Here is a 15,834-nt window from a genome sequence, read left to right as displayed (position 1 = left end):
ACAGTTGTGCATTTATGTTAAACACATTTTATTTGATACAGGTAATCAAAGATAAATGCCACATGGGAAGTTTTCTTTCTTTTTTTAAGTAAGTTTATTATTATTATTTTTTCTTTATAGGGACAGAGAGAAAGAGTCAGAGAGAGGGATAGATAGGGACAGACAGACAGGAACGGAGAGAGATGAGAAGCATCAATCATCAGTTTTTTGTTGCAACACCTTAGTTGTTCATTGATTGCTTTCTCAGATGTGCCTTGACAGCGGGCCTTCAGCAGACTGAGTAACCCCTTGCTTGAGCCAGCGACCTTGGGTCTAAGCTGGTAAGCTTTTTTTATTTTGCTCAAGCCAGATGAGCCCGCGCTCAAGCTGGCGACCTCGGGGTCTTGAACCTGGGTCCTCAGCATCCCAGTCCAATGCTCTATCCACTGTGCCACTGCCTGGTCAGGTTCATGGGCAGTTTTTCAAGGAAACCCCACAAACCCAGAATAAAGAATGTCAAACAAGCAGACAGTTATACCACAGAGAAACAAATGGAATAATAGAGGAATTCATATGATGCTAGAGGGAGACATGAAAGGAAAAGAGTCAATACAAGATCAGGGTCAGATCAGGACTCCTGCTAGTGGTAAAGTCTGTGCTGAATTTTTAATATTGTATTTTCATTATTATTCTAAACACATTGAAAGGCCCAAGTAAGAGATATGCAGAAACCTTCAAGTAGTTCAGAATAACTGGTACACAGACAACAAGAGCAGCATTTTAGAGATAAGAAGGCCTATATTTAAAGTCTCTTATATAAAACCCTAAGGACTTTAGCATTTGTTCTGTGGAGGCTATGGGAAATCAATGAAAGACTTTAAGCAGAGAAATGATAAGAGCAAATTCACATTCCAGAAAGAGCTCCAGCAGCGGTGTTCAGAATTAATGGCTGGGCCAAAGAGACTGCCTGGGAGGCTGCTGTTAAAATTAAGCTGATAAGTAAAGTTGTGAATCAAGTAAGTGCCAATGAGCAGGCATGCGATGCAGAATATTTCTTTTAGTTGAAGGAAAGAAAAGTCTATCTGGGTTAGTTTTATGAGAACAGGAGAGTGATGGGGTTTGGAGTTTTGCTTTGTTTACAACTGTGTTTTCAGTGTCAGGGTCAGGCCTGACATACAGGAAACACTGATTTTAAAAAAATTACATAAATGATGTAAACCTATTTTCTCCATAATCATAGGTGTGAGGTTGTCTGCTGTGTTGAGAGAGGTTGTAAGTTAGGATGCTCGAGTAAACAGTGGCTCAGAGGAATTATAAAGTGACATAACCCGAGACACAGAAATGTCTTGGAAATTTAGAAGGAGAGTGAGAGTTAATTGTTTTGTAATTTTTGAATGGTTCTTTCTAGCAGTTATCAGTATCTTCAGTTTAAGAATGGGAAAGGCAGTCTGACCTGTGCTGGTGCAGTGGATAAAGCATTGACCCAAACGCTGAGAATGCTGGTTTGAAACCCCGGGCTTGCCTGGTCAAGGCACATATGGGAATTGATGCTTCTTGCTCCTCTCTTTTTCTCTCTCTCTCCTCTCTAAAATGAATAATCATATAAGAAAGGACAGGCACACGGATGAAAGAACAGGGACAAGGAGTTGAGAGCTGATGAAGGGGGAGGAAGGGGAAGAAACTTTGAAAAAATACAAGGGTCTCAATTATTGAGGTTTGCATGAGGTCAAACAATATTTATAGTGTTATAAATAGTCATACAAATGATCTGGAACAGGAAGAGGCTGTGGGGACTGAACAGAGCACTCAAGCTTCTGATTCCACACTTGAGCAGTTGCTCTGGATGATGAGGTCTATGGTCTGGCCTTGGCGTTGTGTCTGAAATGTAGTGGCCTTGAAGAGCATTGCCACTTAGGAGATAGGAACCACAAGGTTAAGTTGTGGATTGAAATCATCCCACATAAGGGTAGATTTAGGATGTGGGAGAACCCTGTGATGGTGGGTGTGATTATGAAGGTGGATGACACAGATGTCAGTAGATGACAACCACACATTGAAAGGCTTGCTTAGGTTAATGGCTTGAGTTTTGATAGAATGGTTGATGGCATAGTAGTTTGGAATTTAGATGTGAGGGGAGCCTAAAGTATATTAGTATTGTCTTGCAGTGTGTAGAACGTGGGTGAAAAGGGAACTGCTATTAATAAAGACTTAGGAAGCAGTATTCTGACTAACGAGATGTTTTAGTTTTTTCTATGGCTGTTGTAACAAATTGACAAATAGTAGTTTAAAACAACATAGTTGGTTTTTTTTTAATCTCATAGTTGTGTAGGTGAGAAGTCTGAAATGAATCTCAGTGAGCTCAAATCAAATAACAGGCTGCGTTCCTTCTGAAAGTTCTAGAGGGAGAATCTATTATCTTGTCTTTTCCACCCTCCAAAGATCACCCACATGCCTTGGCTCATGGCCTCATTAATCCATCTTCAAAGCCAGCAATGAATGGCAGGTCTAGGCTTCCTCACACTGTACCGCAATAGTTGGTTCTCGGCTATCATCATCATACTTCTCATTAGGACCACCTGAATAATTCAGGTTCTCTGGTGACAGTTCATCACATCTTTAAAGTCCTTTTGACATTGTAAAGTAAGATATTCAGAGGTTCTAGGGATTAGGATGTAACATCTTTTAGGCTCTGTAATTTTACCTAGTATAAGATCTCTAATGCAATTAAGGCCAAGAGGTGTTGAAGCATGTTGCAAATTGAGTGTGGTTGTAGGGATTTACTTACTATGAAACAAGGATTTCTAACTGCATGGTGGAAAAGTTTGGGAGGAGCAATAAAATGGTCCAGAAATAAGGTTTCAGTATTTATATTATCTCCAGTAGAAATTATCATTACAAATTTGTTCATGTGTCATGATTTATTCAGTGGAAATCTTATCCAAAGAGTCTTATATGAAAAATGGTAGATTACAGTATGTTCATAAAAGAAGTAAATCTTTCCTAGGTTAGATTAGCCTTAACCACAGATAGATTTTTTTAAACAATGTCATAGGCATTGATTATAGTAACTAAAAGCTAATTCCATGTTCTTTCTCTAGGATTGGCTTTTTTTGATTAACTGCTCTGAGGTTTCACATATACTTTACAATTATGATTGCACATAATGTACTTAGATGAAATTTATTAGAGCCACTCACTTGTTTGTCACATAACTGAACAGTTATGATGAAGCTATTACTTGAGCTATTACTGGGCTCAAAATAATGACAATGTAAAGTTGCATGTGATTGTAACCATATAGAGTCTCAAGTCACTCATATGGAAAATGTCAACCCTTTACTAGCTTTTACTATCAAATGATATTTAAGTAGTGACAGTATAAAAAAGACAAACCAGGGCTTGGCTGGTTGGCTCAGTAGATAGAACATCAGCCCAGTGTATGGACATCCTGGGTTGGATTCCTGGTCACAGGAAGGGGGACCATCTGCTTCTCTTCTCCTCCCTCTCCCTTATCTCTTCCTCTTCCCCTCCCACAGCCAGTGTCTCAATTAGTGTGAGTTTTGACTCTAGGCACTAAGAATAGCTCAGTTGATTCAAGCATCAACCCAAGACATACTACTGGATGGATCCTGGGCCAGGGCACATGTGGGAGTCCTCTACTCCTCAAAAAGAAGAAAACAAAAAATACAAACCGGGCAACACATTTTTGTTACAACTTCATTTAATTTAATAATTAAATAAGTAAAAAGCAGGGATACATTATTACTGTTTTACAGGCTTACAATTATTGAAATAAAAAATACTGATAGCACCTGTGTTACTCCTGTGGAAAGATATGGTGTGGCTAATAAAAGGGAGTATAGAGCTTTCTGTGCTGTATAACACCATCTGAAATAATAAAAATATCCATCTAAAAATCTGCTGAGTTTGGGGACAAGGTCAAAGAAGACCTATGTAAAGTGATAAGACAGGATTTACAGAATTTACAAATGTTTAAAGCAACTCTTCATAATTTTGTTACAAGTATTATAGTCTTTAAAATGAACATTACCATAGCCTTCAAATTTAAGATGTATCATACTCTATAGTTTCTATTTTTGCATTATTTGGTTCCTGGAGTATGATTAACCAAGTATTATGTATGGATGAGATGACTGAATCCTCTAAGATTTGGACCTTTCCTCTCTTTGTACATAAAGATAATAGTACTTTCTAAAGTAGGGATGTTCCAGTAGTTCACGTTTTTTAAATCATTAATGGGCTGAAAATTTAGAAACTGCAGAACACATGCATTTTTCAGAATTATTGAGGTATAACTGACAAATAAAATTTTAAAATATTTAAAGTATACATTATGATTTTGTGGGTATATACATAATTATATATATATATTACATATATATATTTATGGAGAACACCTGTATTTTTAAAATAAAATGATAGCTATATCTATCATATAAACTATTGAAAACTATGGTTTTCTAATAGTTATCTAAAAATCTGGCACAAAATATTTAACTTAATTTGTTCATTATTTTAAATGACTATTTTTTTAGATAGTTTTAACCATTAAACAAATAAATGAGAGGTAGATACTTTAAATCTTCTAGAGGTAAGTGGAAGGTTTATACTAGTTACCTCTAAGTTTGGACCTGAGGCACAGATCTCCGAGAATATATGTCAGTGTTCAATATTCAATGCTCTGTGCTCTCAGCATCAAACTAGAGGTTTTTTAGAAGAATGTCATTTTACAGACTCAAATAGATGTATTTATTGCACAAAATTATGCCTCAAACACATAAAAATTACAGGATTATTCTGGGTTACCACTTAATGGTTTTCAAAACGTTAAAGTAATTGGTTTTGTGAATATAGTTTCCTGTTGATTCTATTTTTCTTGAAAGATGAAGATACTGATATGTTGGATAGTTGATACTTCAGATAATGCTGAAATTCACAAATCAACAATAGTCTTAGAAGCCTAGGTTATATTTTATATTTATGAAAACCTGTGACTTTTCTAAGAAACTGACATCATTTACTTCAACTAACTGCACAGTTCTTCAAAATCTGAGATTCTCCTGTTCTAGAATTCTTATGATTTGCATTGTCTGTCTCACCTACTTGGCAGTTTAAATTTAAATGAATACATTATACTTGAATAAGTAATCAATGTGCTTGTTTTTATTTTGGAATTTCAATTACCATATTTCCCCATGTATAAGATGCACCCTTTTCTGAAAAATGTGGGGTCTAAAAACTGGGTGCGTCTTATACAGCGGTTGTAGTTTTTTTACTTGCATTTCCTGCTTTTTTGCACTTGTTTATGTGCTTGTTTTTGCACTCATTGTTGAAGACAGTGAATCGTCATCAGACATAGGTGAGGACAAGCTAATGGATGGGAGTTTTGACAGTGATGAAGAGTTGTATGAATTTTATGATGAATAAAACTTGAGTTCAATAACTTTATGTAATTTTTTTTTTTTCAAATTTCAGGCCCCCAAGTTAAGGCGCATCTTATACATGGGAGGGTCTTATACATGGGGAAATACATATAATGTTTATGGTAAATAAGTATATCCATTAGATAAATTTATCAGTTATTAGACATAAAAATTGATTATCACAGAATTTTCAAGCTACAGAAAGTTTTAATTTAAGAAAGCAGTTCAAAGAGAGTAAATTTTCAAAGTTCTCATCACAAGAAAATAAAGTTTTGTTACTAGTGTGGTGGTGAATGTTAACTAGACTTATTGTGGTGATCATTTTGTAACATACACAGATATCAGATCATGATGTTTTACACCTAAAACTAATGTTATATGCCAGTTACACTTCAATTTAAAAATAAACTAAAAATTAGAAGAAAATAAAAAATTTAAAGAGTATAAGAGTAAACAATGAAAATAAATCCCCCCCCCCCCGCCAAAAATAAAAATAATTTAATGCATCCTTCAACAGCTTTATATCCAAACATTTGGACATTTGACTATATTAAAACATATATAATATGATACCTTACCAATTTTTCCAAAATTTTATGTAGTGTCAGCGATTAAAGGGACAAGCAATTATTATATTCATAGACTTGATCATTTCCTCCTCTATATTATAATGTTATGGGTTTGTTTCACAAATTTAGATGAGACTCCTTCAGCATAGAAATTAGCTGGACAGACCAATAATTTTAACTCATTTGAACATGTTTTCTTGTCAGGTCATTGCAAATTTTTTATCTGTGGGAAGTAAACACAAAAATGTCTCAGAATATTTATTGGGATACTTTCTACTAATTTGTGTAAAGTATCTAAATAGGTAAAAAATTTTGGCTTAAAATATCAGTTTTGTTACACTTTGGGACCAGGAGGACATATTTGTTCTCTAGACTGTGATTTAATTCCACGGTTACGGAGGTCAGGTGAACTCTGCATTTATCAGAACGATTCTGGAAAGGCAGAATAGGAATGGTGATTTCAGGATATCACAGAGAAAAAGAGGAAAGTATGTGCAGGAAGAATGACAACATAAAGCAGAAATGATAAAGTGGAGTAATATGAGTGGCTAGGAAAGTCAAGGTCAAGTTCAAGAGACATGCATGCAATTCCCAGAGTTACTCAGGACTCTAGGTTTGTTTATAGGTTCATGATTCAGATAGGATGGGCTCATGTATGCCCCAGTGGGCAGCACAGGCTATATCCTATTGCCAAGGGCAACTGACTCTTGAAAAGCACAGGCTTGGACTGCATGAGTCTGCCTATATGTGGATTTTGTTTTAAAACACCACCTGTAATTTTGATCTGTGGTTGAAAATCTGTGGATACAGAGGACTGACTATAGTTAAGCAGATTTTCAGCTGCACAGGGGTAGGTGTCCAAACTCCCTGTATTTTTCAGGTGTCAATGATAAATATTTTTCTACCAGATTTTCAATATTAAATTTTATTGTCATTTTTTCAAAGCTGACTTTCTTATATCCAAACATATATACATATATCACAATTAATGGAGAATGAGAATTTTGAAATCTGAGATATTACAAGAAAATTTCTGTGGTTATGTTGTTGCATAAGAACCAGTAAAGCAGTAGAAGTTCATGGAAATATTTATTTTGATAACCTCATGTGATTAAAGCCAGATTGAAATGTTACTCATAGTATGACATTTACTTATATTTATATATTCAAGTAATTATGCAGTAGTCATTCTCTAAACTATTAAATATTATATGTCTATACAAAGAATATATGATGAATAATAAATATGATAGGAAATAAATATTTTAGATTATTGTTGGAAAATATTGTTTATTTTTCTTTATAAACTATTCAAAAAAATTAACAGTGGTCTTGGGGAATAAAAGCTCATTTCCATATTTATCATTGAATTTTTTTTTTTTTAGTAAACTTTTTTCATCAAGTTTTCATTCCTTTGGAATATTTAACTGACGCAGCTCAGAGTGATTAATACTGTCTGATCAAGTGATAAGACTGCTAATTTTATTTATTTCATCATCTGCATAGTTTTTTGGAGAAGTGAAAAATCCATACAGGCCTGCAAAACCATGCATTTATTTATACAATCCAATTTGTTCCTAAATAACTTGATGCTATTCTCCAGTGCCTTATTTACAGTACTTATTTTGTAAATAATTAAGGTTAATGCATTTGTTTAAGCAATTCTTATACTAGGTGGTGCATAGCTAATGGTCTTTTTGGTTTTCTTTCAAGGATCCCCTGTTTCACCTGGAATCGCACAGGTCTGAGCGAGGAAGGGGCAGGTGTCCTTTTGATCCCGACTCCTCCTTCATCTCCACTTTAATTGGTAATTATGCTGCTGCAGACATCAGGTGGTAGTCATATCGATTTTGAAACTTCAGTTATCTTCTTTTGATATTTCTTTCTATATGTTGCCTTGTCATATTATCTGTCTGTGCTGGGAACAATAATAAAGCCATGTGAACCTGAGCCAACTTGACTGTATAATAAGTGCAGCTGCTATGAAGTATGTGTCTCATTCTGAAACTCAAATTGTCACTTAATAGCTGGTATAAGACATTCATACTGTACCATTTAGTGTTCAAAATACTCAATTATGTGAATAATTTATAAAAATTTACAGAAACTACTTTAGCATATGTTAATTCTTTATGTTTTAGTTATTCTGTGATTCTAAGGGAATTTTTAATATTTTCTTCTTGGTGACCTTCTCTGTATCCATATAATTCAACAGGAAGCCATCCTAATGGAAAACTTCAAAGTTATTTTATATAAATTCCTGTTACTCTAGAACAGTGGTTCTCAAAGTGTGTGCCCTAGAAGATTTCCAGGTGCGCCCTATGGTATTCCAGAGAAATATGTGCCTATTGGGGACCGAAACTCCGACAGGGTTTTTGGAGTTTAGATTTTTGGGGGACAGAGGAATGGGGAATTGGCCGTAAACTGACAGTCTGCCCAACCCCCCACCTCACTTGCCTGATTAGGTTGTAAAAGGCTGTTAAGCTGTGGTGCTGGATTGTTTACACTACCCCCCATGTTCCCCAGAAAGACTGGAGGCAAATTTCTTCTATCCTTTGTTTGGTGTCAAGTTAAGATGATATGTAAGGTGGGGGTTTTCTGCACTCAACACAATTAAGAGTAAAAAGAGAGGAATTCTTCAATGTATTGACGAGGAAATGAGAGTTTGCCTTTCAAATATATGCCCAAACATTGAAGAAATCACTAGGACACATCAGGCTCATGTTTCTCATAAACACAGGAATGAAATAACACATTTGTGCCAGGACCTGCCGAATTTACTAAATCTTACTAAGAATGTATATCTCTCTCTCTCTCTCTCTCTCTCTCTCTCTATATATATATATATATATATATATATTAAAAGATAACTTTTTTGTAGTTTTTTTATTTTTTTAACCCCTCTTTTTTATGAATTCTAAAAAGCATAACAAAAAATGTAACATAAAAATGTTTTTTAATGTCAGGATAAATTTAATTTTGTCATATTTATTTTGTTTAATTACCATAAAAGCACACTTGGGGCCCTGGCCGGTTGGCTCAGTGGTAGAGCGTCGGCCTGGCGTGCAGAAGTCCCGGGTTCGATTCCCGGCCAGGACACACAGGAGAAGCGCCCATCTGCTTCTCCACCCCTCCCCCTCTCCTTCCTCTCTGTCTCTCTCTTCCCCTCCCGCAGCCGAGGCTCCATTGGAGCAAAGATGGTCCGGGCGCTGGGGATGGCTCCTTGGCCTCTGCCCCAGTCGCTATAGTGGCTCTGGTCGCGACAGAGCGACACCCCGGAGGGGCAGAGCATCGCCCCCTGGTGGGCAGAGCATCGCCCCTGGTGGGCGTGCCGGGTGGATCCCTGTCGGGCGCACGCGGGAGTCTGTCTGACTGTTTCTCCCCGTTTCCAGCTTCAGAAAAATACAAAAAAAAAAAAAAGTGGAAAAAAAAAAAAAGCACACTTGGACTTTATATTTTTTCTTTAATATTTGACTTAATTATCATAACATATTTCTCAGAAATTTGTATATAGTGCACCTACATTTATTTGTAGGATTTTAAATGTGCCCCAACTTCAAAAAGTTTGAGAACCACTGCGCTAGAATGCAAACTATAGAAGTTGAAAAGCTCAAATGACCGCTCAATGTCCACATTGGAATAATAGAGTACAAGCTGGTTGTGTTTGCAGATTTCAGTTTGATTTAGTTTAATTAGATGAAGTATATAAGAGCCTTACTTAAGACACAAGAAAATACTTTCTTTTTCTCTTTTATACTATTTGGGATTTAAAATGGCACCCTTGTTAAAGTGCCGCAACATTGTGATGATGCAGACAGGTGGCTGAATTCCCATGTGTAAGACTGAAGAGGGTGTTCCCTGCTCCTTAACATGGCTGCCAGGAGGAATCATTCTCTTTTCTTGGTGTTGAGAGGTTCTGATATTACAATGTTTAAATTTCTGTTATGATATTTGCAACACTTAGGAGTTACATGCTAAGGTAAGGCCAGCCTGTTTACAGAAAATTAGAATGAGCAAAAAACATGTAGAGACATCAGGCCCTGGCTGGTTGGTTCAGTTGTAGAGCATCAGCCCAGCATGTGGAAGTTCTGGGTTTGATTCCAGGTCAGGGCACACAGGAGAAGCGACTATTTGCTTCTCCACCCTTCCCCCTCTCCTTTCTGTCTACTCTCTCTTTTTCTCTCCCTTCTCCTCCCCTCCTGCAGCCATGGCTCAATTAGAATGAGTTAGTCCCAGGCACTGAGGATGACTCCATGGCCTCTGCCTCAGGTGCTAAAAAATGGCTCTGGTTGCAATGGAGCAACACCCCAGATGGGCAGAGCATCGCCCCCTAGAGGGCTTTCTGGGGGGATCCCAGTCTGGGAGCATGCAGGACTGTCTGTGCCTCCCCTCATTTCACTAAAAATTAAAAAAATTTTAAAAGATGTAGAGACTATCTATTTTAAATAAATGGTAAAACTTAAAACTCTTCACTCACAGTTAATCAAAATATCTTATTCTTTATTTTGAACTGATATCAATGTCTCTGAATTCCAGAGACTGTGTATTTACTAAACTAACTGCAGAAAATTGATTTCAGTGGGCTCTGCACATACTCCCTACACACCCCTCCCCCAGTCTACACATACACATGTTTGCAGAGCAAAGCCTGTTGGCTTTAGTGCATAGGAAAAGTTTGCTTTACTTCAGCTTCATAAGTTGAAAGAGTTGTAAAATGAGCATTTCACATAGTAATTAAGTTCTTCAGGGACTTGAATAAAGAGATAAGATATTTTAAAGAATATAAAACCATAAAGAACTTTTTTTTCCTTTATTTTCCAAGTGAGAGAAGGGGGGATAGGGAGACAGTCTCCCACATGCTCCCCGACAGGGATCCACCTGGAAACCCCCATCCAGGGCTGATGCTCTGTCCCTCTGGGCCATGCTCACAACCTAGCTATTTTTTATGCCTGAGGTGGAAGCTCCAGGGAGCCATCCTCAGTGTCCAGGGCTAATGTGGTCAAACAAATCGAGCCATGGCTGCGGAAGGGGAAGAGAGAGAGAAAAAGAGAGCAGGAGAAGGGGAGGAGTAGAGAAGCAGATGGTCACTTCTCCTGTGTGCTTTGACAGGGAATCAAACCCGGGACATCCATAGATTGGACTGATGCTCTATCACTGAGCCAACTGGTCAGGACCAAAGAAATTACTTTCTGAAGCTTAATGGAGTTCCTCTACTAATGTGTGTGTGTGTGTGTGTGTGTGTGTGTGTGTGTGTGTGTGTGTAGTAAACAAAATACCGACGAAGCAAGGTTTTCAATAAGGGACTAGTGTTGAAATTTAGACTTAGCAGGAATCAAAACCTAAGATTGAGATTGCCAGATCCATAAATATTAGACATTCCTTGTAGATTGGCAGCATATAAATTAATAGACATGCATTTGATAGACTCATACAATTTTTCCAAATAGTTTACTGATTTTTAGCTACAGATATTTAAGATTTGAATATATCTGAATGCAAGAGACTTTCTTACCTTTTTGTTTACCTTACAATATCTTGTACTGAAAAGTTCTCCTGTAAATATTGACTGAATGGAACATTTACTAGGGTTCCTAACTAAATATGGGTTCCTAAACAAAATAAATTTTGGGGTGTTATTTATGAGAATATTAAAAAAGGTATTGAAAGTAAGAAATTACACAGTAATTTTGGAGTGAAGTCCTAAAAAGATTAGAAGATCATTTATTTTTAACAATTTATTTAAGTCGCTAAAAGTAATTCCTTTTGCCACCCTGCCACTCACCACCCAGATTCCCTGGAGCTTGTTTGTGCGTGAAACCAGAAATTTAAAACTGAATTTTAAAAGAAGGTGAGTTTCATTGAACTTCGAAATCAAATTACACTCTGCTGAAACGTGAAGTGCTCGCCATCTGGGCGGCTGTTCCGCTTTATTTAGGAGAGAAATCAAATCATAAGGGCCCTCCAAGCTAAACACAAAGTTACAGAATGATCCCTCCAAAGAGAAGAAATAAAAATATAATTCTTTACATTTATCCACTAGCTTTCATCCCAAAGTACCTTTGAGAGATCATTCCCGCACTGGAAACGCAGCAGCCTCTGGGTGGAAACCTGATAACCTCTGTCGGCTGGCAGCTCTTTTAAAAGAGAGGAAGTAGAAATAACTTACCCAATTGAAAAAGCAGCAGGAATTTGGGCTGGAAAAAAAATGGAGCTACCTGAGTTGGAATTTGGCAAGCACAGTGTAGCTTACTCTGACAGGGAAAGAATGCATTAATGTACTTTCTGACCACACATGTTCTCTGCTGATGAGTTAAGACAAGACTCCAGCAAAAAAAAAAATGTCCATCTTTAGACTATGGCTACTTCTTTGTTTCTTTGTTCATCATAGATCACACTTAGATGTCTGCTCACATTAAGATGTGCTTTCATGATAAGAAAAGAAAAACATCTTGAATGTGTAATAAAACTAATAAGGCTTTCAAAAGAATGTACTCGCAAATCAGAGACTTTCTTATAATTTCTTAACTTTAGATCCAATTTTTGTTTCAATTACCTTAAATTCAACTGACAGAGTAAAAGTTTACTGTAAAATTGAAAAAAGAATGAAGATTATTTGCTAGGTGAAACACAAGTTAATGACTATATTTTAATTAAAATGTTAACTTGTAATGGTTCTATGTGAAAAAGTACTTAAAGAATAAAACAAGCTCCTTATTGAGCTATGTTCTGTATGTTTAGAAACTAATCAAAATGAAGTTATCTATTAATCAGGCTTACTCTTCAAAAGTCACTTAGTATTAATATAATTTATTTCGATAGCTTAAAAGTTCACATCTTAACAGTAATAGTTGTACATGTGCAGCCACATTTCCTCACTACTGTGATTATTAATATTATATTTAAAGTGGTTTTAAGTATACAAGACATTACAACCTCGTTTTTAAATGATTGTTGGGCCCTGACCTGTTGGCTCAGTGGTAGAGCATTGGCCCAGAGTATGGAAGTCCTGGGTTTGATTCCTGCTCAGGGCACACAGGAGAAGCAACCAACTGCTTCTCCACCTCTCCCTCTCTCACTCTCTTCCCTCTCTCTCTCTCTCTCTCTCTCTCTCTCTCTCCTCCTCTCCCACAACCATGGCTCGAATAGTTCAAGCAATTTGGCCTGTGAGCTGAGGATGGCTCTGTGACCTTGCCTGCAGCACTCAGTTGCCTCCCTGCCTCCATGCCTGTCACTTAATAATAATAATTTTTAAAAAGATAGTTGAAACAATGAATATTCAGTAAATGAACTGCTACATTACTTTCCTATGCCTTTCAAGTCATCCAAAGATACTTAGCATTTAACTTGTTACTAAATTAGTAGGTTTGTGGACTGGTCAAAGAAAAATTCAGAACACATTTTCTGTGTTATATGTCATTTTAGACAGAAGGAAAAAAATAATAGCTGACTTTCATTAGTTATATATGATGTATTGTTGCAATATCCTCCTTATTAAGTTGATAACACCTTCAGTAACTTCATGATTTTCCTTATACTTTGCCTTCTCAATTCTATTGTCATTTTTTAAAAAGCCTTTCATTCTAAGCCAGACTTGTACTATTGGTTCCAGTTATAACTTAATGCATATCATACCTGAAGTTGCTGAAGTATACTACCATTCATGTTATATGTCACTAGTTTTGGGGGGAAACCACTCTAATTTGTCATGTACTTTTAAATACATTGTTTTGAAAGTGTGAGCTTTGTTATATGCATATTTTAAAGATACTTTTAAAGACTTACTAAAAATTATTTCAAAAAATAACCAAAAATGAGATATTTTACAATTACTGGAATTTTCTTTCTATGCTTTTTTGTTCTATGTTGTTGTTTTTTTTTTCAGAAAAGAAATCTACAAATGTTTACAGCCACTGAAAATTTTCCCCTGTACTTTTTATCTGCAATAATGAGACCTTTGTGAATATATCTTCTCATTACAAATTCTGGGGATAAAAGGTCAATGTTGATTGAATGAAAGGGAGTTGAAATGCACACAAGGGAAATAGAAGTGATTATTTGAAGCTCTTCATAACATTAATATTTTAAAATAAATAAATGTCCCTTTTAAATTAATTCAGGGTTGAGTAATAAAGGAATAGTTTTCCCACAAGATAAGATTTAATAAATTAGAAAAATTAATGAAAGGTAGAATATGTCTTTATAATAACCTCTATATAAATGTAACAAGTGAATATGCTGACTTATTTCTTGAATTCATACCAACTGTATAGAAACTTAGACTTAAAGTTATTCCTCACCGTGCCTCTGTCCCTAAAGAATATCTGTAATTTCTTATCAAAGACTGCTGCTCTCTCAGGGTTGGTGGAATGCCAATCATCCACATGCTTACTGTTGCTTCTGGCCGTGCCACTACTCTCTAAGGAGCTATTTGAATATTTTGCTGTACGTTTTTGTTTTTTTAAATAAAAAAAGAAAACAAAATAAAATAGAAGAAAAAAGATTCTACTCTTCAATTCCCCATTGACATTCTTTCCCTTAGGAATCTGATTTGACCATGTCAGTATCATTGTCACTAGTTTGCAAAACTCAGAGAACCTCCTTCACGCCGAGAGGCCAATGAACAAGCTCAAAACATTTCTTCATTTCCCTTCAGGGCTCAGACACCACCTTCTGAACACTGATAGCTAGTGCTGGCTATTTGCCCCAACAAAACAAAGAACCCAGACGACAACTAGAGAACTAAGAACAAAACAAAACACATTCTTTCAAGTTTCTTCCAGCATTTTGAGCAAAATGTGAGGGTTAATTGGGATGATGGATTTTGTGCATCATTTTTATACATCTTCATCTGCCCAAGTGCTTTTTGTTTCTATTTGCTGGTATGTGTATCATAGTCATTCTGCAAAATAGTACATCAAGAGTAGAACAATTTTCTAACAAAATTATACAGTTCAGTTATAAAAAGAAGCAGTTAGAGCAGTCTTTAACCATGTGCTTTCTATGAGGCAAATGTATTTCACATTGGATTTGGAGGCATTTACAGCATACATAGGAGAAATGCTTAAGTAAACCATAAGAAGATAAGAAGGGCATGAAAAACTAATTTGAATTTTTCTCACCAAACAGTTGAGATCAGTACCTCCAATATGGTGAATAAAACCTCCCATTGATAAATAAAAAGTTATGAACAAAGCTTTTGGTGAGTTCCATAAAATATTAAGGCAATGGAATACTCTTAACTAAAACTTCAGTTAGAGTTTGTATTATTAAAAAGGAGTTATGTACAAAAGCATTTTAATTATGCTTTTTTGTGTGTGACAGAGAGATAGAGAGAGGGACAGACAAGCAGGCAGAGAGAGAGATGAGAAGCATCAATTCTTCGTTGTGGCACCTTAGTTGTTCATTGATTGTTTTTTCATTTGTGCCTTGATGGGGGGCCTACAGCAAGCAAGTGACCTCTTTCTCAAGCCAGCAACCTGGAACTCAGGCCAGCAACCTTTGGGCTCAAGCTGGTGAGCTGTGCTCAAACAGGATGAACCCAAGCTCAAACCGGCTACCTCGCAGTTTCAAACCTGGGTCCTCCGCATCCCAGTCCGACACTCTAGCCACTGTGCCACCACCTGGTCAGGCTTGTACATTTTAACTTAGTATTATTTACAGTGGAATTATTTTTGTATGTTGCCAGGAATCAAATACCTGTATCATTTTCTTTCATATAAACAATTTAGTGTAGGCATAGTTTGGGGGCCTGAAAGTATTGGGAACAAAGAATAGAAGAAAATAGAGTCACTCCCCCCAAAAAAGAAAATAGAGTCCCCATGTTCATGAATTACTATGATTAA

At 36.3% G+C, this 15,834-nt stretch overlaps 1 protein-coding gene across 1 annotated transcript in view; it reads left to right on the top strand.

Annotated features, from left to right (window-relative positions):
- Nucleotides 1–15,834, top strand: part of SEMA3E (semaphorin 3E) — a 310,664-nt gene that overhangs the window by 235,873 nt on the left and 58,957 nt on the right. Inside the window, exon 5 of the mRNA XM_066353922.1 lies at nt 7,706–7,799. Within this exon, the coding sequence (XP_066210019.1) occupies nt 7,706–7,799 (94 nt within the window). The remainder of the gene's footprint in view (nt 1–7,705; nt 7,800–15,834) is intronic.

Source organism: Saccopteryx leptura, chromosome 12 (genome assembly GCF_036850995.1).
Source record: "Saccopteryx leptura isolate mSacLep1 chromosome 12, mSacLep1_pri_phased_curated, whole genome shotgun sequence".
Lineage (NCBI taxonomy): Eukaryota > Metazoa > Chordata > Mammalia > Chiroptera > Emballonuridae > Saccopteryx > Saccopteryx leptura.
The sequence above is the reverse complement of the archived record's forward strand: the minus strand, read 5'-3'. Positions and strand labels throughout refer to the sequence as shown.